This window comes from Prionailurus bengalensis, chromosome E2, assembly GCF_016509475.1.
Source record: "Prionailurus bengalensis isolate Pbe53 chromosome E2, Fcat_Pben_1.1_paternal_pri, whole genome shotgun sequence".
Taxonomy (NCBI): Eukaryota; Metazoa; Chordata; class Mammalia; order Carnivora; family Felidae; genus Prionailurus; species Prionailurus bengalensis.
In genome coordinates, this window is record NC_057352.1 from 25,863,818 (window position 1) to 25,890,916 (window position 27,099).

At 37.2% G+C, this 27,099-nt stretch overlaps 1 protein-coding gene and 1 non-coding gene across 4 annotated transcripts in view; both read right to left on the reverse strand.

Moving 5' to 3' along the window:
• ITFG1 (integrin alpha FG-GAP repeat containing 1) overlaps positions 1-27,099 on the reverse strand; it is a 347,900-nt gene that overhangs the window by 72,145 nt on the left and 248,656 nt on the right. For 2 of the 3 annotated variants that reach the window (XM_043600818.1, XM_043600819.1), the window contains one exon: positions 14,048-14,091. The exons of the other annotated variant lie outside the window; for it this stretch is intronic. In XM_043600818.1, the coding sequence (XP_043456753.1) occupies positions 14,048-14,091 (44 nt within the window). The remainder of the gene's footprint in view (positions 1-14,047; positions 14,092-27,099) is intronic. 3 annotated transcript variants of the gene reach the window in all.
• LOC122495330 lies at positions 7,857-7,960 on the reverse strand. Its single transcript, XR_006300404.1, has one exon. It is a non-coding gene; the product is annotated as a U6 spliceosomal RNA (small nuclear RNA).

Here is a 27,099-nt window from a genome sequence, read left to right on the forward strand (position 1 = left end):
ACTAGGACTACATTTTGTATACTTTATAAAAATTATCAGCTTATGAGAGTATTTAGCATACCCTAAGTTTTTGTTTAATGATTGGATTTGATTGAATACAAGAGAATAAAACCATTGATTCAGTTGGGTACACAGAAAACACTGAGACACTTCTCATTCTTTTCAATTGCTTGTAGTGGTGCGGATTTTTTTTTTTTTTATAGTAGCAATGCACCTTTCTTAACCAACACAAATTTTGCAAAGCAGTAAAATGAGAGTTCATAGAATTGAAATTTCACAGATTTGAAAGGCAGAGAGATTCAAGATGGGAATCATTAAGCTTTCTGAATTGTGTGATATAATATGAAATGTTTATTTACTTTAAATTATTTAGCTCTTAAAAGGCATGATCTGAAAGTATTTATTGTGTAAGTGCTTTCACGTGGCCTATACTATTATGACTTGAGCATACTCAGTTTTCATCTGTAACTACAAAATAGTGTGACCTTTTCCTCTTAAGGGCAAACTTAAGGCTATCAGATAGGTATATAAGTGAAGTGTAGGGTCTTGTTGGAATATGTGTGGGAGTAGAATTCCCTTGACAAGCAAGGAAGCAAGTAGTATACATAAGAAAATATGGATATTTCAGCATTAAATAACCTTTATTAAAGTTGCAAGCAAATTTTAATTTGCAAGTGATTTAAATTGAGAGAAAGAACAATCATGTAGACGGAAGCACTCCTATCTTGAGCAATAAATCAGAGTATTTCAAATGAGAGAATCTTATAGCTTGTACAGTTTCACAAGAGATAGTTTAAAATGATTTGGAGGGAACATCTCTGAAACAGCAAATATTTGACTGAATGGATATTTAGGGTGCTAGCTTAAAAAGTTTAGTTAATCAGAGAAAGATGAGAGTAACTTTTACTTTCTATTGTTGTTATTCTGCCCAGATGTCTGCAAACATTTTCTCTATAGAGCCAGATAGACAGTAAATATTTTAGGCTTTGTGGACCATAAGGTCTTGCATTGCCAGTTACTTTGATATAGCATTAAAGTAGCCATAGATAATATGTAAATAAATGAGTGCGGCTGTGTCCCAATAATACTTAATTCACAAAAACAGTCAGGAAGCTGGATTTGTCCACTGGATGGTGTTTTCTTGCCCCTGTTCTATTCAACAGAAAGAACAATAAGGCAGAAATTATAAAATTCTAAGTAGTTTGTCTGATATGGATGATCACTCTAGCATAAGGTTTATATGTGCATATGATGTGTTTTAACGTTTAGAAATGTTTTCCACATACATGGGATAAGGAAAAGGTACTTACTATAAATGGGAAGACTTGTAACAATACATAAAGTAAACAATCTCTTTTTTATCACTTCCTATATTAAGTAATTATCGAGTTCTTCACCATTTCACGAGAGTTTCTTCCTTTTTACAGTAAGACATCTAAGTTCCTGAATTGAACAGAAAAAGACACAGGTTTTTGGTTTTTTTTTTTTTTTTCTGTCCCTGGTTTGTAAGTGGGGGAAGAAAGCTGAGTCAGGGTCTAGGAATGGACCTGGTGCTGCTTTGGAGGTCCTGAGTTTCATCTGAAGTTTACAGACACACTTTTGAGGATGTAACCTGTAGTAAGTGGTACAGTAATCTTGGTTGTCTAAGTGTTAAGAGTTCTTGCTTAATGAAACAAATGCATACTAGTTTCTATAAAATGAACTGTTTTCTCTTTGAAATTCCTCCCCCCTACAGAATTCACACTGAGGTCAACGTTCCCCCCTACACATTCCTATGGAGACCTAACATCCAGGATTAGCAAGAAGTATATTAAACGTCTTTTTTTTTCAAGCTGCCCAAAGAGTGTCTTTGAAGACACTCTTCAATTGTTTTTGCTGTGGACATTTGATTTCCTAAACAATCCAAGCCCATTCCCCTCTTTTATGCTTTTACCCCATCCATTCCTCTCCCATCCAATTTTTAACTACCTGAATCGGGTATGTTCGCCCAGTTATAAGCACTCCTAACGCTGGGTACTTTACTACCGAAGTGCTCATCATTCTTGTAATTCTTCATATGGTCTTGGATTGTGAATTCCATGAGGTTGGGTACAATTTTGGATTTGTTCACTGCTGTATCCCAATGTTTTATAGTGGAGCCTGGATCATGGTAAGTGCTTAACAACTATTTTTTTTCAATGACTGAAGGAATGATGTGGTTTTATAATTCAGGTCACAAGAATTTACTCTTAGTAGCCCCAGGGCCTACAGCCACGTCAACCTTAGGCACTAAATAAATGATGCCTTCGCATATACTATTTTCCTCTACCTGGACTGCCCTCCTTCTGTTTCTGTACCTACTAAAATCCTAGTCCTTCAAGAATCAAGTCATGGTCACCATGGAAGACTCTACAGGTTGTCCATTTTACCACTCTAGAGGGTGCCACTGACATAGACTGTGACATGAATGGTGAAACCCTGGAGCTGTGCAATATAAAGGCCACTCCCAGCTCAAATATCTCATTCTACTAGTATGCTGTACTAGTGTACTAGACTGTGATCTCCATGAGGGCAGTGATTTTTGTCTCAAGTAGCACCTAGAACATAGCAGGAAGTGAATAAATAAATATTGACTGAATACATGAATGACCTCCTCAGTCATAAAAAAATCATTGGTCCTTTATGTCTTACATCTTGTCCTTGCTTCGGGTTTGGCAACTTTTTTTGTGTGGAATGATGTTTATAAGTGCCTCACGATTATGACCCAGTTCCCAGTGATTCTGAATCTTCTTTTTTATACTGGAATGTGAGGGTTTTAGACAGCCTGTAATAGTAAGATTGAAGGCATGATGCCATATCTACACACAGGCAGATCAACTCTCCACAGAAATTTCTGGAAATTGTGCACGACCATGTTTTAATGTGGCCTGAAAATTTCACATCAGGGTGTGGTACATACAGTTTAGGTCACAAACCATGGTTTTTGAGAAGTGCTGTTTGAGAGTGAAGGCTCTGGAAACTTAGATAGGAAGCACAAATAAGCCTTAATGGATGACAGTTATACTCACAGGTGCCAGCCCAAACATAAGGTACACCACCAGGCATTGATGGCTTGAATTGTATAAAAGAGTGGTGTCCCATGTTCTGAAGAGTTGGGGGAAGGGAGGGACTGTGTCATACGTGTGGGTGACCAAACCTCATGTTTTCAGCAATGATATCTAGTATATTGTGATTTAATATTCTGTGTATTTTGGGGTCTCAGATCATACAGGAGCATTTTTTCTCTTGGATTCACTGCAAAGCCCAAGGATTTACTCACACTTTCCTGGACACACCTCACTTAACATGACATTTGTACAATGATGTTTTGTATCAGGCTGAGTAAGTGGTAAAGCAGTCAATCATTGAGTGTATAACCCTGGGTAAGCATTGCCAAACAATGGCCCCTGTGGCAAACCTGGCCTGCATCCTGTTTTTATAAATTTTTATTGGAACACAGATTTTTGCTCATTGTTTACATATTGTCTATGGCTGCTTTTACTTTAGAGTTGAGTAGTTGAGATGGAGACCATGTGACCCACACAAAGCTGAAACTATTTACTCTCTGGTCTTTTACAGTTTGCCAACTTCTGACTTAGGAGACGAAGCCTCCTTCTGTCATTAGAAGAAGTCATGTTGTAATTGCCTATTTTCGTTTTTAAATTGAAGTATAGTTAGCATACAATTTTACAGTAGTTTCAGTTTTTATTTTCAAGGCAGAAACATATTTGTTGAAAACATTTCATAAATTGATTTCATAAATTTTGGTAAGAAAAAATTAAGACATTAGCTATTCCTCTCGAATGCTGAGCCCTATACCCCATCATCTAGTAAGTTCACTTTCTGTGTGAAAATCAGTACAAATCTCTCACATTGTCCCAACTTTCCTTTTAAATGTCATGTCTGATATTCGTTTGAGAGGATTCAGAGAAGTTAAATGAAAAAATATTAGTGATCTCTCAAGTTTTCCATTCTAGAAGTAAACAAGGACTATATTTGGCTCATTTTTCTTGTTCTAGGATGTGTCATATTGATGCAACACTGTTTGGGTGCTGTATTATACAGATTGTTTTAAACGAACTGTCCTCTGCATGCCTGTTGAATTATAGAAAATCAGGGTTGGAATACATTTCATTTCTTCATTAGACTATCTTTTTAAGTAGCCTAGACAAATCTTGGGGTTTTTATGTCACTGTTAAGTGCCTGATTATCTAAGGATTTGTTTTAAGGTCTTGGGCTCCTACTTGGAGACTACAGTATATTTTACATCATTGGCTCTGGATGGTAAAACTAAACTGGAAGAACTTGTAAGACACATTGTGTTAGCTAAAATCAATATTAGGTTTAACTATGCAATATAAAGTTTATGATTCTAAAATGTTAGAAAAATAGGTGACTTACATATGGATTTATTTTTCTCACAGGTAATTTTTTTTATCTTGTTCATGTTTTTATAAACACTCATGGACATTTTTCCTTATTTTCATTAGTGTTAACTGTATTGCCTAATTTAGTTCAATACTGAATTTTTTCTATTATTTCTTATTTCTTCAAGACATTAAATTCAGTAAATTATTTAATTTTGGTTATTTTCCTGTTAAAAATGCAAGGAATTTTTCCCTTTGTAAAGGACTATAAAAGGACATTAAATGTAGAAAAATTTCAATTTTTTTCTATCCTTGGTAGAGGAAAGATGATATTGCCACTGTCAGGTGTGATAAAAAGTCAAATACTTAGAATTAAAGGTAGAATAATATTTTAAAAAGAGATCAAATACATAAATCTGTTTTGATCAATAAATATTTGTTGTAGCAAAGACTAGTGTCTTTTAAAGATGGGAAGGTAAAAGTACTAAATCAGATTATTTTCCTTAAAATAAAGACAAAGAGAAACTTACTTGGCTTATACTTTCTCATATTATTCCTACACAGAACAAATACAAGCCTGAGAATATTTCTGATTGAAAAGATGAAAAAAAATGTTAAAGATACATCTTGTTCTGCTACATATATTAAAAATCTGTTTGTAGTAACAACCGAAACATCTGTCTCATAATGAGGTATCTCTGAGAACATAAATAAGGGATGTTTTCCCTTTATATCAGGGCTTTGCAGAATGCATTTCTCTTGTGAATAGCTTGTAATGTATTCTGCAAATGTTCAAACTTAACAATGAATATGTTAAGTGATTGTGGTTAAGAGGTGGTATGTGGATTGTGATTGTGGTTAAGAGGTGGTATGGTAAATTTATCAATGAAGGCCCATAAAAAAAAAGGAAACCAAATTTTAGGAAAAGCTCATTTATTCATACATAAATATTTATTGTGCTACTATGTGTCAGGCCACTGTGTTAGGGAGTAAGTACAGAATAATAAACAAGACCCAGTCTCCTTCAAGGGCTGAACACAGATAACTCACCAAATACAGAAGTGGTAAGTAGCAGGACTATGCAAAGGGTGCTAAGAAACAACAGACGGTATATCCAGACCTATGTCAGTGGGGAGCCCAGGAATGATTCTCAGAGGAAATACTGTCTGAAAGCTGACCTGAAGGTCACATGAAGGACTCTAGGAGAAGGTGGAGAAGAGGAGGCTTCAGGACAGAGAAAAAACATGCAAGAGGCTGGAGATGAGACAGAATGGCAGAACAAGTAGTTATGTGCGGCTGAGAGAGCTGGGAGTGGGTGTGAGGAGAAATGGCAAGGAATATGGCTGAAGAGGTAAACAAAAGCTCAACCTAGGTCAAACTAGGTCTAACTAGATTTGGACCATTTTTCAAGGACAAAGAGAAGCCACTGAAGGTCTGTATTTTAGAAAGATCACTGGGGTACCTTTATGAAGGATGGCTCAGATAACTCCCAACAGTCAGGCATGAAAAGCAAGAACAATGATAACCTGTACTAAATGATGATTGGATAGAGGAAGGATATTTAAGGGTTGAGACCAATAACCTAGTAGATCTGGGGGGTAAGGGAAAGGAAAAAGTAACTGAGAAAGGGAACATAAGAAGCGGACTGAGTTTTTGTGGGGAAACACTGGATTTCAGTTTTATCAGTCCCTGTAAGACACTCAGATATAAAGGTCTGAAGCTCAGGAGAGATGGCTGGAAAACAGGTTTGGGAGCGATCAGTATACAAATGGCAAAAACAAGCACCCCAAAACAAAACAAAACAAAACAAAACACCCACCAAACAAATAGGGGAGAGACTGAGATAACTGAGAGAGTAGAGTGAGAAGAGAACCTAGAGTGAGAGCCTGAGGAGCACCTGCATTTCCAGGTGGGCAGAGTAAATGTCCATAAAGGAAAAGGGAGAATGGCCAGAGAAGTGGAAGGGAGCCAGAAAGCGGGAAAATATAGGAAACCAAGGAAAGGAGAGTGTTCCTAGGAGTGGTCAGGAGAACCAGGCCTCAGGTCAAATGCTAGATTACGACAGTCGGTTAAGGATATGGAAGTAACTAATTGGGACAGATCCAATGGTGGACAACTTAATAAATTTGACTGAGCAGAGAAAACCGAGATTAGGTAATAGCTGGAGAGGATGTGAGGTTCTGGAAAATATGCATATTTGCTCTTGCAGATAAGAGAGATTTGGGTACTCCTTAAATGCTGACGGGAAGGCAGCAACAGAGAGGCGGAGGTTGAATACACAGGCTAGGTAGAATAAACAATGGAATGAGGTCTCTGAGAAGGATGTGGGACTCACAGCATAATTAGTACATTGATTAATTAAAAAAATAGCAAAAAGGATGGGTGTGGATGAAGAGTTATATTTAGTGCTATAGAAGATAACTGAAACTGGTAAGCACGGGCCCTGTGCTATGTTCTAGGACATACAGACAGGCAAAACAGATCCTTCCTCTGTCCTCATGAAACTACTTAAAAGGAATATGCATGGATTCTTTTTGTATATAGCAGATTAAAGGACTATTTCCAACCCTTTGTTCAATGAGAATACTCATATGCCTGCTTATAGACTCACAATCCATAAAGTGGGAAAAGTCAGCAGGCTTTGGTTAAAAGAATTACCAATTGACAGAGAAAGAAGCTATAATCTCTACTAACACAGTATCTGTTATTATTTTTAAAATGTTTTTATTTATTTTTGAGACAGAGAGAGACAGAACATGAGCAGGGGAGGGGCAGAGAGAGAGGGAGACACAGAATCTGAAGCAGGCTCCAGGCTCTGAGCTGTCAGCACAGAGCCTGACCCGGGGCTCAAACTCACAGACCGTGAGATCATGACCTGAGATGGAGTCGGACGCTTAACCTACTGAACCACCCAGGCGTCCCCACAATATATGTTATATTGTAAATAAAAGATTAAAAAAATTAGTCTGGTATTTAAAGAGAAAAATCAGGAAGTAGGAATAAAAATACTCTTTAGATTCACAGATGTTTATGGTAGCTCTCACTAAAAATATTGATATCCATATTTCATAAATTTGTGATATATATCAAAAAAGATTTACATTATAAGAAAAAAGTCATGAAGTCAAATAGACCTCTAGTCTTATCTTGAAGGCAAACAGAACACCAGAATTTCTCAAAAATTTGGAACTCATTATCCTTGCTAATACAGGGATGTTATAGAGGCAGGAAAATAACCATTACCATTGACAAAGAATAGCAGATACACTTTTTGAGTATTTATTGTGTATTAGACCTCTGCTCTGATTTGCCTACATTAATTCTTCTAATCCTAATAAAAACCTTAGGAGGTAGTGTAGTAGGCAGAATAATGGTCCCCTAAAGATGTTCACATCCTAGCTCCCAAAACCTGTTGATAATCTTACATTGCAAAAGGGAATTTGCCAATGTGATTAAGGATTTTTTTCCCTTAAGAATGTGGAATGCTTCATGAATTTGCATGTCGTTCTTACCCAGGAGCGATGCTAATCTCTGTATCACTCCAATTTTAGTATATGTGTTGCTGAAGCAAACACATGATTAAGGGTCTTGAGATGGAGAGATTATCTAGGATTGTCCAGATGGACCCAATATAATCACCACAGTCCTTATAAGTGAAAGAGGAAGACAGGATTGGGTTAGGGTAAGTGGTATGAAGATGCTACATGGTTGGATTTAGAGATGGATAGAAGGGCCATAAGCCAAGGAATATAGGTGGCCTTGAGAAGTTAAGGGCAAGGGAATGGATTCTCCTTAAAGCCTCCAAAGGAATGGAGTCCTGCTCTGTGAAGCATATTTGTATTTTTGACTTCCACAACTGTAAAAGGATATATTTGTGCTGTTTGAGGCCACTAAATGTACAGTAATTTGTTACAGCAGGAATAGGAAGCTAACATAAATGCATACAATTAGTTCCCCATTATACAGATGTGGAGAATAAGGCTTAATAGGAGTTATATAACTTCCCCAAAGTTACTGAACACAGTTGAAGAAATTCTGATTTTACATTCTTATTTTCCCTTTGAAGTAGGAATCTAGGTCAATGACTGAGAAATGAACGTGGGGATGGATTTAAGAAGATGTTGGAAAGGATATAAAATAGTTTTTATGAAAAAATGGGAGTTTCTGGTCTAACATGTAAAAAGTCCTTATCTTAGAGAGATATACATGGAAGTATTTACAGAATATAAGACATAATGGATTTTCCTTAAAATAGCTTAAGAGGGGCTGTGAATGGAATTAGTAGGTGGTGGTATATGATGATAGTGCTGAAGCTGGATGGTAGTATGGACACAAGGAGTTTTATTATATTAACCTATACTTCTATAGATGTTCAAATTTTAAAAAAAGTTAAACAAATTTCAAGGAAAAGAACAATAAATGACACAGAGGAAGACATATTGATAAAAGCCATGAAGTAACAAGAACAACTTTTAAAGTAAAGGAACACTCACAGAGAAGCTATCAGTGGTGACTGAGGAAAAGTAAGTAGCATAGGGAGGAGGGTCAGGGAAGGTGAGAAGGAGGGATAGCCAAGGGGCACAATAAAACTTTTAGATATAGTATGTGTTTCATTATATTGGCATGATATATCCATATGTAATGGATATATATATCCAAATAAATATATATATTGTGTATATATATATAATATATACATCATAACATCAAATTGAATATATTCATTATGTACAGCTTATTGCATGTCAGTTATGTTGTAATAAAGCTATAACAAGGAAAAATAAAGCAATACTGATAAAAATGCAAGGAGAGGGGCTCTTGGGTGCCTCAGACAGTTAAGCATCCGACTTTTGATTTTAGCTCAGGTCATGCTTTAATAGTTCATGACATTGAGCCCCACGTCAGGCTCTACGCTGACAGTATGAAGCCTGCTTGGGATTCTCTCTCTCCCTCTCTCTCTCCCCTCTCCTGCTCTCTCAAAATAAATTTACTTAAAAAAAATCTTTAAAGAAAAAATATGAGGAGAGTTTCTGGTCTGACCTGTAAAGAGCTTGGAAGTCCTAACTCCTCAGACAAAGAACAAAAAAGCTGAAGTAAAAAAGCAATTCTCCTTAGATTCAGAGAACTCAGGTCACAGGGCAAACTGCTACTCTGACACTGGAGAGAGGGGTGGATACAGAATCACAGCTTACTGGGAGCAGAGGCCTAGAAGCAGATGACTGAAACTGGAGCTAGTACTGGTAGGACACTTAAACTGTAATGGAAAAATTGCTGGAAGCTCAATAGGAACTAGTTTGAGAATTCAAACTCTGGAAGAGGGAGGTAAATAGTCTTAGAGGAGCCCCACGCTTTTGTGAGTTTTACCTCCAGACGTCCCACCAGATTCTCAGGGGTAAGATTGGGTCAGAACTCTCATGCTTCTAGCACAGGGAGGGGAAGTAAGCATTCTGACATAGGCCCAGAGCCCTTGGTTCTTAACACCTTACCCTCAAGGAAAACTATTTTACCAGATCTTAAGTGGCCTGGGTTTAACCTGGGGGAAAGGAAATGCCTAACTTTAGCCCTTTCTGGCCTTCCTGTCTTGCCCATGGGGGAGGGGAAGCAAAGAAGAAGCACATGTGTATGCCACATCCCAGGGACACAGGCTCACTAAAAGCCTGAGACCTAATCATAGGAGTATAGGATGCATTTTCTAACTCCTGCTCCTTACCACCACATCAACTGGGCTTCTGTCTTATAATGGGATTATAGCTAAAAGCACTGTAAGCCTCAGACCCTGTTTAAGAAGTGGGAGAAAAACACAAAGACAATAGGGAAGAAAAAAGACACTGGAGAAAACTGCTTCCTCTGACAGCATAGCTACTGCAAACAGTAAACACAGTTGTTAGAGTTATCCTAGCTGGATAAAGATAAAACCTCATGCTAAAGGTCCATCTACCTTAGTTCCTTTCACCCAATATATAATATCCGATTTTCAACAAAAAACTTCAAGGCATGCTAAAAGGCAGAAAACAAAGTTTGAATGGACAAAGCAAGCATTGGTACCAGATTCAGATATAGCAGAATGTTAGAATTAGCAGACCAGAAATTTAAAAGAACTATGATTAATACATTAAGGGCTCTACTGGAAAAAGTAGACAGCATGCAAAAACAGACTGTTAATACAAGCAGAGAGATGGAAACTCTTAAGAATCAAACAAATGATAGAAATAATAAAAATGAAGAAAGCCTGGATACGGCTGAACAAAGGATCAGTGGGCTTGAAGATCTAGCAATAGAAACTTCCAAAACTGAAACACACAGAGAAAAACTAATGAAAAAATTGAACAGAACTGTGGGACAAAGGTGTAACATATGTGTCACTGGATTACTGGAAGGAGAAGGAGAGAAAGGAATAGAAAGAAGTGTTTGAAATAACATGACAATTTTCCAAAATTAGTGACAGATATCAAACCACAGATCCAGGAAGCTTAGAGAACACCAAACAGGAAAAATACTAAAAACCTATATTTATCTATGCATATCATATTCAATCAGCAGAAAACCCAAGACAAAGAGAAAATCCTGAAAGTAATCAGAGAAAAGGAATGGGCGAAAAGATGACTAGGAATCCATATAAGACTATGATACAATTAAGAATGCTCATTTCAGGTAAAGACTATGAACTAGTGGTGGTACCAATATGCGAGTATGTTTATTATTTTTTTTAGAAATGCCCAGGAGCCTAGGTCTAGGACTAAGAAGGTAAATAGCTTGGACTAACCCAGGGCTATAATTTTGCTAGGCAGGTACAGTAGAAGGAGAGTGCTTAATGGGAGTTAAAAGTAATGGCAGGAGTGAGGTTGATGTATGTATGGTAGCTACACGAGGAAGGTAAAGGCAGGAGTGGGCTGATTACAGGTCAAGAGACTAACAGCCTTAAAGTTGAACAGGTGTAGTAAAGGGAAAGAGAAGGCTGGAAAATAGTTTGTAGTCAAATAGCTGAATGGATGGCATTAAAATTTCAAAAGTAGGGTACCTGGGTAGCTCAGTAGGTTAAGCCTCTGACTCTTGATTTTAGGTCAGGTCATGATCTCACACTTTGTGAGATGAAGCCTTGAGTTGGGCTCTGGGCTGACAGCATGAAGCCTGCTGGCAGTTTCTCTCTTCCTTTCTCTCTGCCCCTCCCCTGCTCGCCTGCATGCCTCTCTCTCAAAATAAATAAATAAACAAACAATAAAAAAATTTCTAAAGTAAAATAGTTCTGGTAGATAAGGTCCAGAGTATGACCAGGGGTTTTCAAAATGGAGATGAAGGAATTTGGGTGGGATTGGTTTCTGATTTGAATAATTCTTTCCTTTCTTCATGTTATCAAATAGGTTGCCTGTATCAGGTGGGAACATATTAGTAGCACAAGAGCTATCCAACTCATAAATTAACTCAAGTGGTAAAGAATATCATGTGGTAGGTACATTTACCCTCTTAGTTTCACATAGGGTCATATACCTGATGTAAAACTTTATACTATGTTCAGTACAAAGCAATATGAAGAAGGCCTACTTCTTCATAAAATACATTTGATATATGATATAAAATACATTTGATATATTTGATATATGGAAAACTGGGGAAGTATAGTGTGCATTTGTTTCTTTTAGGTTGTCATAAAATTGTGATTTGTGGTATCAGTGGGGCAGGAAAATGATATATGTGAAGGCAGTTCAGCAGGATCTGAATTTCAAAGAAAATAATAAATGGACGAATGGGAGGCAGATCTGTCACCAAAAAAAAGGCCAAAGGTGCAGGACTGTTGGAGTAATCATCGTAAGAACATCTCTCTGCATGGTGAATTTTACTTATGTGACTTTCTAAAAAAAATTTTTTTAAATGTTTATTATTGAGAGACAGAGAGACACAGAGTGTGAGCAGGAAAGGGGAAGAGAGAGGAGGAGACACAGAATCTGAAGCAGGCTCCAGGCTGTCAGCACAGAGCCCGATGCAGGGCTCGAACCCACAAACCGGGGGATCATGACCTGAGCTGAAGTTGGACACTTAATCGACTGAGCCACCCAGGCACCCCAACTTATGTGACTTTCTAAATGAAAGTTCTCCATACAATTAAAGTTGCTTTTATTTTAAGATAAAGAGAATGGGAACATTATTGATCTCAGAAGTATTACCTGCAGCTGCTTTAATCATACAGCCTTTCCTATCCACTTTTCTGCCAGAACTTATAGGTAAAATGAGTGGGTTTCATTTCAATGTTTTACAGTTCTTTGCTTGACCATGTAATGAATATGGTCAATGACAGGAAGCAAGAGGAATTGAATAATTCACAGATTAGGTAGACAATACCTAAGTCACCAAGTTAATCTTAAGCCTCTGATTAATTACATCTATACTTTAAAATTTTTAAAAAACAGACTTTCTTGTTTAGAGCACTTTTAGATTCATAGCCAAATTAAGTAGAAAGTACAGAGAGTTCTCATACATCTTCTGCATTCCCCTCCTCATAGCCTCCCCTACTATATACATCTACATTTTTATAATGATATGAAATATCATTGCCTTGACCAGGCACTCATATACATTCATAATAGATGTGATGCATTGTCCAGATATTTTCTTCAGGACTGAGGCACTTATTCCCTGAGCTCCTCAGTGTTGGCTGCTGATAGCTCACAGCCGGGTTCCTACCTGGACACTGTTTTCAGCCAAAGGGAGCTGGCTCCTACTAGCTATAAGCCTTTCCTGGAGACTGCCTGCAGGCAAAGTCTGATTAAAGCAGGAATACAAATGCCTGGCTTCTCTGCCTCTATTTGAGCCATTTCTGAAGGGCCAATAGCTGTTGCTTTGGTGTTGAGTCTAAATTAAATCTCTGCATGCAAATCTCTGGGTTAGGGTCTGTTTCCACATGTCTCAAATATGTGAAGTTTCCTAACCATACACAAAATGTTGGTCTTGCAGTGCTTAACTGGGGTAGTAAAAGTATGAGACTATAACCAGAACACCTAGCTTTGTGCTGTTCCAGTACTTCATAGCTCTATGATTAGATAATTTAATTTCACTAAGCTTTAGTTTCCTCATCTTTACATGGGGGGTAATTCCTCATGAAACAAGGTTATTATGAGGACCCAAGCAGGGATACGCCCACACCCATACACAATATAATATTCTTATTATAATTTATATGAACTGGCAATTTAAAAAACTAAGCCTGATTATTTTTACACTTTGTTATTTCACTGAAGCACAGAAAGTCAATATTAAGACTATACCAAAAAAAAATCATTAATTATTTACTATATGCTTGACCTTCAGTTATGTACCAGGTATACATGATGAGAGGGTTCTTGACCTTAAGGGATGCCAGTCTAGTATAGAGAGGCATTTAATGTAGAGACGTGAGCTCAAGTATTATATATGCTAAAATGGCGGTAGTATGCCTTATGCCAAGAAATTATGGGAAGGTATCAGAAAAGCCTTCATAAAGGAGGTGAATCTTGAGGTGAGAATCTTTTAGACAAGGTATTTTATTCTCAGTAAAGTTTTTTGAGCACTAAAGGATACTTTAATCACTTCTAAATAATAACAACTTGAATGTAACTTATAAGTATTTTGTGAGTATCTATTATGCAGAATATTTTCACTGAAAATTTTACAACTGAGATTTGTTTACTTACTGTTATCTTACGAGGACAGTCATTAGAACACAGACCACTAAGAACTGTGGAAAAATAAAGAAAAGGCTATTACTACTATATTATTACTTTAGCTTATATTTAAAGTCAACTCTAATTTTTCCCCTATAATCTATTAACATGCTCTACTGAATCATAATCACAGGCAGAAACCAAATCAATTCCTTTAGATCTGAGTAAATCAAGTTTCTATTGTTTATTTTATACTGATATTTTAAAAGTTTTTATTAAGCAGTTAAGATGTTGCTGTTTTGTGAAATATACAGGTGAAATAATTAATTATATTTATATCATACTATACCTACTGTTGGTTCTATTTTCCAAGTATAAGACTTAGAATCTGACAGAAGTACTAAATGCAAACCAATTAAAATGTATGCTGAGAAAAACATTTTATATCTCATATTAGACTTTTTCCCACTTATCTAGTCAAAGTTGTTGGGTCAAAGATTTTGGGCACCCTTGATAACTATTATGGAGAACACAACTATAAAGAATTGACGGGTCTATAACAAATACACAAAAATAATTTAATGACACATTTATTCTATGATCACCAAAAAAGAAAAGGTTAGAGTATTTGAATATTCTTTATATAAGTAACATGAGTTTTGAAATATAATTATATTACCACCTCTTCATGTGAAGTGATACCTCTATAAGAAAGTGGACATTACCACTCCTGTAACTTTATTCAACACAGTGTTGAAAGTCCTAACCTCAGCAATCAGATAACAAAAAGAAATAAAAGACATCAGGGGTGGCTCAGTCGTTAAGTATCCAACTTTGGCTCAGGTCATGATCTCATGGTCCATGAGTTTGAGCCCCATGTCAGGCTCTGTGCTGTCAGTTCAGAGCCTGGAGCTTGCAGAGGATTCTGTGTTTCCCTCTCTCTCAGCTCCTCCCCCTCCCCTGCTCTCTGTCTCATAAAAAAAATGAAAAATGTTAAAAAAATTAAAAAAAAGAAACAGAAATAAAAGACATCCAAATTGGCAAGGAGGAAGTCAAACTTTCACTCTTCACAGATGACAGGATATTCTTTGTGGAAAACCCAAAGGATTCCACAAAAAACTGCTAGAACTGATACATGAATTCAGCAAAGTCACAGGACATAAAATCAATGCACAGAAATCAGTTGCATTTCTATACACCAAAAGAGCAGCAGAAACAGAAATCAAGGAGTTTATCTCATTTACAATTTCACCAAAACCCATAAAATACCTAGGAATAAACCTAACTAAATAGGTGAAAAATCTATACACTGAAAACTATAGAAAGGTTATGAAAGAAATTGAAGACGCAAAGAAATGGAAAAACATTCCACGCTCATGGACTGAAGAACAAATGCAGTTAAAATGTCGATAGCACCCAAAGCAATCTACATATTCAATGCAATCCCTATCAAAATAACACCAGCATTCTTTACAGAGCTAGAACAAACAATCCTAAAATTTGTATGGAACCACAGAAGACCCTGAATAGCCAAAGCAATGTTGAAAAAGAAAACCAAAGCTGGAGGCATCACATTTCCGGACTTCAAGCTGTTTTACAAAGCTGTAATCATCAAGACAGTATGGTACTGGCACGAAGACAGACACACAGATCAATGGAACAGAAAAGAGAACCCAGAAATAGACTCACAAACATGGTCAACTAATCTTTGACAAAGCAGGAAGGTGTATCCAATGGAAAAAAGACAGTCTCTTCAGCAAATGGTGCTGGGAAAACTGGACAGCAACATGCAGAAGAATGAACCTGGACCACTTTCTTACACCATGCACAAAAACAAACTCAAAATGGATGAAAGACCTAAATGTAAGAGAGGAAACCATCAAAATCCTAGAGGAGGAAATAGGCAACAATCTCTTTGTCCTCAGTTGCAGCAACTTCTCACTTGACATGTGTCCAGAGGCAAGGGAAACAAAAGCAAAAATGAACTACTGGGACCTCATCAAAATAAAAAGCTTCTGCACAGTGAAGGAAACAATCAGCAAAACTAAAAGGCAACCGATGGAATAGGAGAAGATATTTGCAAATGACATATCAGATACAGGGTTAGTATCCAAAATCTATAAAGAATTTATCAAACTCAACACCCAAAACACAAATAATCCAGTGAAGAAATGGGCAAAAGACATGAATAGACACTTTTCCAAAGAAGACATCCAGATGGCTAATAGACACATAAAAAGATGCTCAACATCACTCATCATCAGGGAGATATAAATCAAAACCACAATGAAATACCACCTCACACATGTCAGAATGGCTAACATTAACAACTCAGGCAACAACAGATGTTGGCAAGGACGTGGAGAAAGATGAAGTGCTTTTGCACTGCTGGTGGGAATACACACTGGTGTAGCCACTCTGGAAAGCAATATGGAGGGTCCTCAAAATTCTAAAAATAGGACTACCCTATGACTCAGCAATTGCACTACTAGGTATTAAAGGATACAAAAACACTGATTTGAAGGGGTACATGCCCCCAATGTTTATAGCAGCACTATTGACAATAGCCAAATTATGGAAAGAGCCCAAATGTCTACTGATTGACAAATGGATAAAGAAGATGTGGTATATATATATACAATGGAATGTTACGCGGCAATCAAAAAGAATGAAATCTTGCAATTTGCAACAACATGGATGGAACTAGAGTGTATTATGCTAACCAAAATAAGTCAGAGAAAGACAAATATCACAGGATTTCACTCATATGTGCAATATAAGAAACAAAACAGATGAACACAGGGGAAGGGAAGCAAAAATAATATAAAAACAGAGAGGGAGACAAACCATAAGAGACTCTTAAATACAGAGAGCAAACTGAGGGTTGCTGCTGTGGGGTATGGGCTAAATGAGTGATGGGTACTAAGGAGGGCACTTGTTGGGTTGAGCATTGGATGTTATATGTAAGTGATAAATCACTAAATTTATTCCTGAAATCATTATTACACTATATGTTAACTAACTTGGATTTAACTTAAAAAAAAAAAAGAAAAGAAAGTGGCCATTATGTGCTATTAAATATTCTATATGTTATGCATTAAAGAGGGATGGCATACAGTTGTGCTTGGTAAACATGAATTATTTCAATAAAAACTGTAAATTTTTCATTCAAACATATCCATAGGAAAAAGGTATGTTACTTAGGTTAGGTATATAAAGTATATATAAGGTCTATACAGTATATACAGGACACCAGAAAATAAGCATGGCATACTTCACCACAAAGAAGATACCTGTTTGTTGACTATAGTGCACTTACATGAACTACAATCTGAGGAGACAGTAAACTAAACGTTTTATATTTGGAAAACAGTTTTCATTATTTAAGTTTCTTATCATAGCACAGTGCCTGGTTCTCTTTTATTCTCAACCTTCCACGACCTAACTTTTTCTTTGTTCCTCTCTTCCCTCAACTCCAGGCAGATACTGGTCATTCTTTTCTTCTTGTCACAAAATGATTTTCATAAACTTCATTAAAATCATTATCTTGCTGAATAGTAATTATTTTCTCACAAGTCTGTCTTTGAACTAGTATGTAAGCTCTGCATCATTTTCTCCTTATTTTCTCAGGGTCTAACCCAACATATTTGCTCAATAAGTACCTGTTGAAGGAGGAAAAATATGGATTATTCAATAAATGGTCCTGGATAGTTGGCTACTTGGTGGAAAATAAACATAGATTTTAACTCATAACATAAAAATTATATCTGGCAAAGACACAAATAATATAAAGAACTCATATTTTATTTTTTTAATTTTAATTTTTTAAAAAATTTACTGCCAAATTAGTTAGCATATAGTGCAGCAATGATTTCAGGAGTAGATTTCTTAGTGCCCTTTACCCATTTAGCCCATCCCCCCTCCCACAACCCCTCCAGTAACCCTCAGTTTGTTCTCCATATTTATGAGTCTCTTATGTTTTGTCCCCCTCCCTGTTTTTATATTATTTTGTTTCCCTTCCCTTATGTACATCTGTTTTGTCTCTTAAAGTCCTCATATGAGTGAAGTCGTATGATGTTTGTGTTTCTCTGATTGACTAATTTCACTTAGCATTAATACTCTCCAGTTCCATCCACGTAGTTGCAAATGGCAAGATTTCATTCTTTTTGATTGCTGAGTAATACTCCATTGTATGTATGTGCATACACACACACACACACACACACCACATCTTCTTTATTCATTCATCCATCGATGGACATTTGGGCTTTTTCCATAATTTGGCTATTGTTGATAGTGCTGCTATAAACATTGGGGTGCACGTGTCCCTTTGAAACAGCACACCTTTATCCCTTGGATAAATAACTAGTAGTGCAGTTGCTGGGTCGTAGGGTAGTTCTATTTTTAGCTTTTTGAGGAACCTTCATACTGTTTTCCAGAGTGGCCACACCAGCTTGCATTGCCAGCAACAATGCAAAAGAGATCCTCTTTCTCCGCATCCTCGCCAACATCTGTTGTTGCCTGAGTTGTTCATGTTAGCCATTCTGACAGGTGTGAGGTGGTATCTCATTGTGGTTTTGATTTGTATTTCCCTGATGATGAGTGAAGTTGAGCATTTTTTTCATGTGTCGGTTAGCCATCTGGATGTTTTCTTTGGAGAAGTGTCTATTCATGTTTTTTGCCCATTTCTTCACTGGATTATTTGTTTTTGGGGTGTTGAGTTTGATAAGTTCTTTATAGATTTTAGAGAACTCTTATATTTTAATAGAAAGACAGGCCAATTAAAAATTGGGCAAAGCATCTGAATAGGCACTTTTCCAAAGTAGATACGGAGATATACAAAGCTCAGGAAAAGATGCTCAGCATCATTAGCAATCAGGGAAACCAAACCACATCCACAATGCAACGCATATTTGCAATATCCAAGAGGTGGAAGTAACCCAATAAATGTCTGACAAATAAGTAGAAATAAATAAAATGTGGTATATATACACAATGGAACCTTATTCAGCTTTAAGAAGAAATCCTGTCACATGTTACAACATGAATGAACCTTGAAGACATTATGCTAAGTGAAACAAGCCAGTCACAAAAAGACAAAAAGTGTATGATTCCATTATGCAAGGTATCTAACAGTGAAATTCACAGAAACAAAAAGCAGAATGGTGGTTAAGGGTGAGGAGAAGAGGGGAAGTTGATAAATGGGTATAGAGTTCATTTGTGCAAGATGCAAAAGTTCTGGAGATGTGTTCAACAACATGAATATACTTAACACTACCAAACTGTACATTAAAAAAAGATAGTAAATTTTATGTTGTTTTTTGTTTTTTACCACAATAAAAAAATGGTTAAGATGGTAACAAAACAAAATGAAATAAACTCCCAAGATACCATTTCATACTAATTAGGATGGGTACAATAAAAAAGTCAGATAATAATGTTGGTAAGGATGTAGAGAAATAGGTCCCTCAAACATTTCCGGTAGGAATGTAAAATGGTTGAGCTGCTTTGGAAAACAACCTGGCAATTCCTTAAAAGGATAAACACAGAGTTCCCATTTAACCCAGCAATTCCATTCCTAGGTATATCTCAAGAGGTATTAAAGTACAGAAATGAAAACATATGTCCACATGAAAAATTGACATGAATGTTCACAATAGTATTATTCATAATTGCCCAAGGTCATCAGCTGATGAATAAATAAGATGTGGTATATTCATATAATGAAATATTATTTGGTAATTAAAAGGAATAAAGTACTGATAATGCTACAATATGGATGGATCTTAAAAACATTATGTATGGTAAGTGAACGAAGTCAGTCACAAAAGACTACACTTTATATGATTCCATTTATATGAAATGTCTGGGATAGGCAAATTTATGGACACAGAAAGTAGTGGCTGCCTAGGGCTGGGGTAGGATGGGGTGGGGATAGGGGATTGAGAGTGATTACTAAAGGGCTTCTGTGGTAATAAACATTTTTAAAATGTATTGTGGTGATGGCTGCATAATTCTGTGAATAAGCTCAAAGCCACTTAATCTCACTTCAATCTCAAAGCTGTTACAAAATAAAAAAGACCATAAAAATTTAAAAACTAATGAAGGGGTAAACTTTCTTTTAAACATACATTACAAAGGCATACTGTTGCTCATATGCAAAGATCTTCTAGGTATGAGTTCAAAGATCATAATCCAATAGAAACAAAGGATATCAAGAAGCAATATCCAGAAAGAAAATGCAAATAATCAAAAGCCATGAAAACACTCAACCTTACTAGTCAGGGGAAAAAAAATCAATTTTATACCTAACAGGCACAAAATAAAAGGCTGAGAAAAATGTCTGCAGGAAAACAATAAAATCAAAGACAAATGACAAACTAGGAAAAATACTTGCAACACATGTCACAAAGGATTAACTTCCCTAATATATACTATGGTGCATTTATAAATAAGACAATGAAAAAGGGTAAGGACTGTTTGTAAAAATAAAAATACAGATGGCTCTTACACATATGAAAAGATGCTGAAATTTACTCAGTATAAGAAAGACACAAAATAAAAGAGACAATACTTTCACTTACATGACTGGCAAAACTAAAAAAGTTAATAACCCGTTGGGTTGGTGAAGGTATTAGGAAATATGCATTCTTATATACTGCAGGTGAAAGTATAAGCTGATACAATTTCTATGAAGGGACATCCTATACTATACTGTAGTGTGTGTGTGTGTACGTGTATGTGTATGTATGTATATATATATACACATACACATTCGAGCTACAAAGTTCGAAACTGGGCAGAATTAATCTATGGTGTTGGAAATTAAAATAGTGGATACTTTTAGGTGAAGAGGGTTAGTAACTAATAAGGTGGCATGAGGAAGCTTCTGATTACTGGTTATGTGTTTCTTGATTAGGTGTAATTACATGAATACATTTATTTTGTGAAAATTTACAGACCTGTGTACTTAGATATATTTTTCTGTATGTATATTTCAATAATATGTTTATTTAAAAGATGGACATGCTATTTTTTAATAATTTCATTTTTAGAAATTTATCCTAAAGGATATTCTCTGTGGCATTATTTATAATAACAATAAGATATTGAAATAGCCTTATATCTACTTTAAAAGAACTCATTAATTATGTCCTATCCATACTATGTGATGCTATTCAGTAGAAATAATGAATGAATAACTGATGCTATCAGTTAAAATAATGAGGCAGCTCTAAATTATATTACTGTGGTATAATCTTTAAGATATGTTGTTAAGTGGAGAAAGTAAAGCCTAGAACAACCATTTATGTACAATAAAAGTATATACACATATAAGCTCATATACACATAAAATATCTTGGAGCAATACAAAGAACTTGTCTTTGGGAATAGGAATTGGATCATTGGGAGACAGGTTAAAGGGAGACTAATTTTTCACTATATACTCTTGTATTTTTTTCATTGTTATCATGTATTACTTATTTTAAAAACCAAATTTATTAATGAAATAAAAACTTAGAGCTCTCAGATGAATATATGCTGGACAGTGTCATATGCTGGTGGGAATATAAATGTGTGTATCTTGTGGGAATGATAATTTGGTATTATCTATTAACATTAAAAACACAGCCCCTCAGCTTATCGATTTCATGCCTGGAAACCACCTATGTGTCTGCTGAGTGGAAACATTGGGTAAACTGTGGAATATCCATAGTATTATGGAATGGCATGGAGTTATTAAAAGAGTGAAAAAAGACCTGTTAAGTCCTAACTCGAAAGGGTGTTTATACTCTCCTGCTGAGGTAAAAAAAACAAGATGCAGGGAAACATGTTTAGTAAGATTCTATTTGCAAACGTATGTGTTGGATAAATCTCACAGACATAATGGTGAGCAAAAGAAGCCAGATGCAAAGGGTACAATCCTGTATTCTTGCTTTTACATGACATTCAGAAAAGGGAAAATGATTCTACGGTGACAGAGATCAGGACAGTGGTTATACTTTTGCAGGGGAGTACTGACTGGCTTGGAGGACCTTCTAGGGTATGGCAAATATTTTATCTTGATCTAGGTGTGGTAGAAGGGGGTATACCTATGTAAAATTTCACCAAGCTGTAGACTTTCACCACATTTCCTTTGTAACCCCATCACTATTACCTTTCTTATCACTTCACACCTACCTGACTGTATGCCAAGGTGGTTACCCTGGGTCTGAATTTTTCATTATGCACATCTATTTTTTTTTTCCTCTGAACACTGCTGCAAAATCTGTCTTCTTAATTCACACAGTTGTGTGAACAAAGGCTCTCTTTGATGAAAAATGTAAAGAGTGTGATAGTTTTTTGTGCAAACTTGACCAGGCCATGGGGTGCCTAGATGATTGGCCAAAAATTATTCTAGATGTTTCTGTGAGAGAAGTTTTGGATGAGATTAACATTTAATTGGTAAAATGAGTGAAAGAGAGAGACAAGAAAAAGGAAGATGGGGCGCAGGAGGACGCTGGGCTTACCGTGTCCTGCTGATCACTTAGATTCCACCCACACCTGCCTAAATAACCCAGAAAACCGCCAGAAGACTAGCAGAACGGATTCTCCAGAGCCAAGCACAGAGGAGAGGTCCAAGGAAGAGGGTAGGAAGGGCGCAGAAGTGGTGCGCGCTACACGGACTGGGGGGAGGGAGCCAGGGTGGTGGGGCAGCCTGCTGGCCAAGCAGAGGCCCCAAGTCTGGCTTGCAAAAGCGGAGGGGCCGGGTGGAGTGTGTTCTGACAGCAAGCGGGACTTAACATCTGGGAGGTTATAAGTTAACAGCTCTGCTTGGAGAGCGGAAAGGCTGGAGACAACAGGAGGGAGAGCTGTTGAGCCCCAGACGACCAGAGCTCAGCTTGGCAGGGAACAAAGGTGCTCGCCAGCACCATCTCCCTCGCCCATCCCCCAGCCAAAATCCCAAAGGGAACCATTTCCTGTCAGGGAACTTGCTTGCACTGAGCAAACACCCAACGCTGTGCTTCTGCGGATCCATCCCTCCAGTGGCGGCGGGTCTGACTCCCTCCCGGTGCCTCAGGGCCCCTCCCAAAGTGGATCACTGAAGCATAAGCGAGCTGAGCCTACCCCGCCGCCACCCCCCCCCCCCCCCCGCCCCTGTGCACCTTGCTGAACCACCCCAGCTAATATGCCAGATCCCCAGCACCACAAGTCTGGCAGTGTGCAAGTAGCCCAGAGGGGCCACGCCACCCCACAGTGAATCCCGCCCCTATGAGAGGGGAAGAGAAGGTACACACCAGTCTGACTGTGGCCCCAGCAGTGGGTTGGGGGCAGACATCAGGTCTGAATGCGGCCCCACCCACCAACGCAAGTTATTCAAGACAGCACAGGGGAAGTGCCCTGCAGTTCTGCGCCACTCCAGGGACTATCCAAAATGACGAAACAGAAGAATTCACCTCAAAAGATCTCCAGGAAATAACGACAGCTACCGAGCTGATCAAAAAGGATATAACAATGTAACAGAAAGTGAATTTAGAATAATACTCATAAAATTAATTGCTGGGCTTGAAAACAGTATAGAGGACAGCAGAGAATCTCTTGCTACAGAGATCAAGGGACTAAGGAACAGCCAGGAGGAACGAAAAAATGTTATCAATGAGCTGCAAAATAAAATGGAGATGACCACAGCTGGGATTGAAGAGGTAGTGGAGAGAATAGGTGAACTAGAAGATAAAATTATGGAAAAAGAAGAAGCTGATAAAAAGAGAGATAAAAAAATCCAGGAGTATGAGGGGAAAATTAGAGAACTAAGTGATACACTAAAGAGAAATAATCTATGCATAATTGGTATTCCAGAGGAGGAAGAGAGAGGGAAAGGTGCTAAAGGTATACTTGAAGAAATAATAGCTGAGAACGTCCCTGATGTGGGGAAGGAAAAAGGCATTGAAATCCAAGAGGCGCAGAGAACTCCCTTCAGACGGAACTTGAATCAATCTTCTAAACGACATATCATAGTGAAACTGGCAAAATACAAGGATGAAGAGAAAATTCTGAAAGCAGAAAGGGATAAATGTGTTCTAATATATAAAGGGAGACTGATAAGACTCATGACCGATCTCTCTACTGAAACTTGGCAGGCCAGAAAGGAATGGCAGGAAATCTTCAATGTGATGAACAGAAAAAATATGCAGCCGAGAATCCTTTATCCAGCAAGTCTGTCATTTAGAATAGAAGGAGATAAAGGTCTTCCCAAACAAACAAAAACTGAAGGAATTCGTCACCACTAAACCAGCCCTACAAGAGATCCTAAGGGGGATCCTGTGAGACAAAGTACCAGAGACATCGCTACAAGCATGAAACCTACAGACATCACAATGACTCTAAACCATATCTTTCTATAATAACACTGAACATAAATGGACTAAATGAGCCAACCAAAGACATAGGTTATCAGAATGGATAAAAAAAAACAAGACCCATTTATTTGCTGTCTACCAGAGACTCATTTTAGACCTGAGGACACCTTCAGATTGAAAGTGAGGGGATGGAGAACTATTTATCATGCTACTGGAAGTCAAAAGAAAGCTGGAGTAGCCATACTTATATCAGACAAACTAGACTTTAAATTAAAGGCTGTAACAAGAGATGGAGAAGGGCATTATATAATAATTACAGGGTCTATCCATCAGGAAGAGCTAACAATTATAAATGTCTATGCGCTGAATACGGGAGCCCCCAAATATATAAAACAACTACTCACATACATAAGCAACCTTATTGATTAGAATGTGGGAATTGCAGGGCACCTTAATACCCCACTTACAGCAATGAATAGATCATCTAGACACAGGATGAATAAAGAAACAATGGCCCTGAATGATACATTGGATCAGATGGACTTGACAGATATATCTAGAACTCTGCATCCCAAAGCAACAGAATATACTTTCTTCTTGAGTGCACATGGAACATTCTCCAAGATAGATCACATACAGGGTCACAAAACAGCCCTTCATAAGTATACAAGAATTGAGATCATACCATGTATACTTTCAGACAACAATGCTATGAAGCTTGAAATCAACCACAGGAAAAAGTCTGGAAAACCTCCAAAAGCATGGCCGTTAAAGAATACCCTACTAAAGAATGAATGGGTCAACCAGGCAATTAGAAAAGAAATTAAAAAATACATGGAAACAAATGAAAATGAAAATACAACAATCCAAACGCTTTGGGATGCAGAAAAGGCAGTCCTGGGAGGAAAATACATTGCAATCCAGGCCTATCTCAAGAAACAAGAAAAATCCCAAATACAAAATCTAACAGCACACCTAAAGGAAATAGAAGCAGAACAGCAAAGACAGCCTAAACCCAGCAGAAGAAGAGAAATAATAAAGATCAGAGCAGAAATAAACAATAAAGAATCTAAAAAAACTGTAGAGCAGATCAAGGAAACCAAGAGTTGGCTTTTTGAAAAAATAAACAAAATTGATAAACCTCCAGGCAGGCTTCTCAAAAAGAAAAGGGAGATGAGCCAAATAGATAAAATCATGAATGAAAATGGAATTATTACAACCAATCCCTCAGACATACAAGCAATTATCAGGGAATACTATGAAAAATTATATGCCAACAAACTGGACAACCTGGAAGAAATGGACAAATTCCTAAGCACCCACACACTTCCAAAACTCAATCAGGAGGAAATAGAAAGCTTGAACAGACCCATAACCAGTGAGGAAATGAAATCAGTTATTAAAACTCTCCCACCAAAGAAGAGTCCAGGGCCAGATGTCTTCCCTGGGAAATTCTAACAGACAGTTAAAGCAGAGATAATACCTATTCTTCTCAAGCTGTTCCAAAAAATCAAAAGGGAAGGAAAATTTCCAGACTCACTCTGTGAATCCAGCATTCCTTTGATTCCCAAACCAGACAGAGACTCAGCAAAAAAGAGAACTACAGGCCAGTATCCCCGATGAATATGGATGCAAAAATCCTCAATAAGATACTAGCAAATCGAATTCAACAACATATAAAAAGAATTATTCACAATGATCAAGTGGGATTCATTCCTGGGGTGCAGGGCTGGTTCAACATTCGCAAATCAATCAACGTGATACATCACAATAATAAAAGAAAAGAACCATATGATCCTGTCAATCGATGCAGAAAAAGCATTTGACAAAATTCAGCATTCTTTCTTAATAAAAACCCTTGAGAAAGTCGGGATAGAAGGAACATACTTAAACATCATGAAGCCATTTATGAAAAGCCCACAGCTAACATCATCCTCAATGGGGAAAAACTGAGAGCTTTCCCCCTGAGATCAGGAACACGACAGGGATGTCTTCTCTCACCGCTGTTGTTTAACATAGTGTTGGAAGTTCTAGCATCAGCAATCAGACAACAAAGGGAAATCAAAGGCATCCAAATTGGCAAAGATGAAGTTAAGCTTTCACTTTTTGCAGATGACATGATATTATACATGGCAAATCCGATAGACTCCACCAAAAGTCTGCTAGAACTGGTACATGAATTTAGCAAAGTTGCAGGATACAAAATCAATGTACAGAAATCAGTTGCATTCTTATACACTAATAATGAAGCAACAGAAAGACAAATAAAGAAACTGATCCCATTCACAATTGCACCAAGAAGCATAAAATACCTAGGGATAAATCTAACCAAAGATGTAAAAGATCTGTATGTTGAAAACTGTAGAAAGCTAATGAAGGAAATATAAGAAGACATAAAGAAATGGGAAAACATTCCATGCTCATGGATTGGAAGAATAAATATTGTCAAATGTCAATACTACCCAAAGCTATCTACACATTCAATGCAATCCCAATCAAAATTGCACCAGCATTCTTCTCAAAGCTAGAACAAGCAATCCTAAAATTCATATGGAACCACAAAAGGCCCTGAATAGCCAAAGTAATTTTGAAGAAGAAGACCAAAGCAGGAGGCATCACAATCCCAGACTTTAACCTCTACTACAAAGCTGTCATCATCAAGACAGCATGGTATTGGCACAAAAACAGACACATAGACCAATGGAATAGCATAGAAACCCCAGAACTAGACCACAAACGTATGGC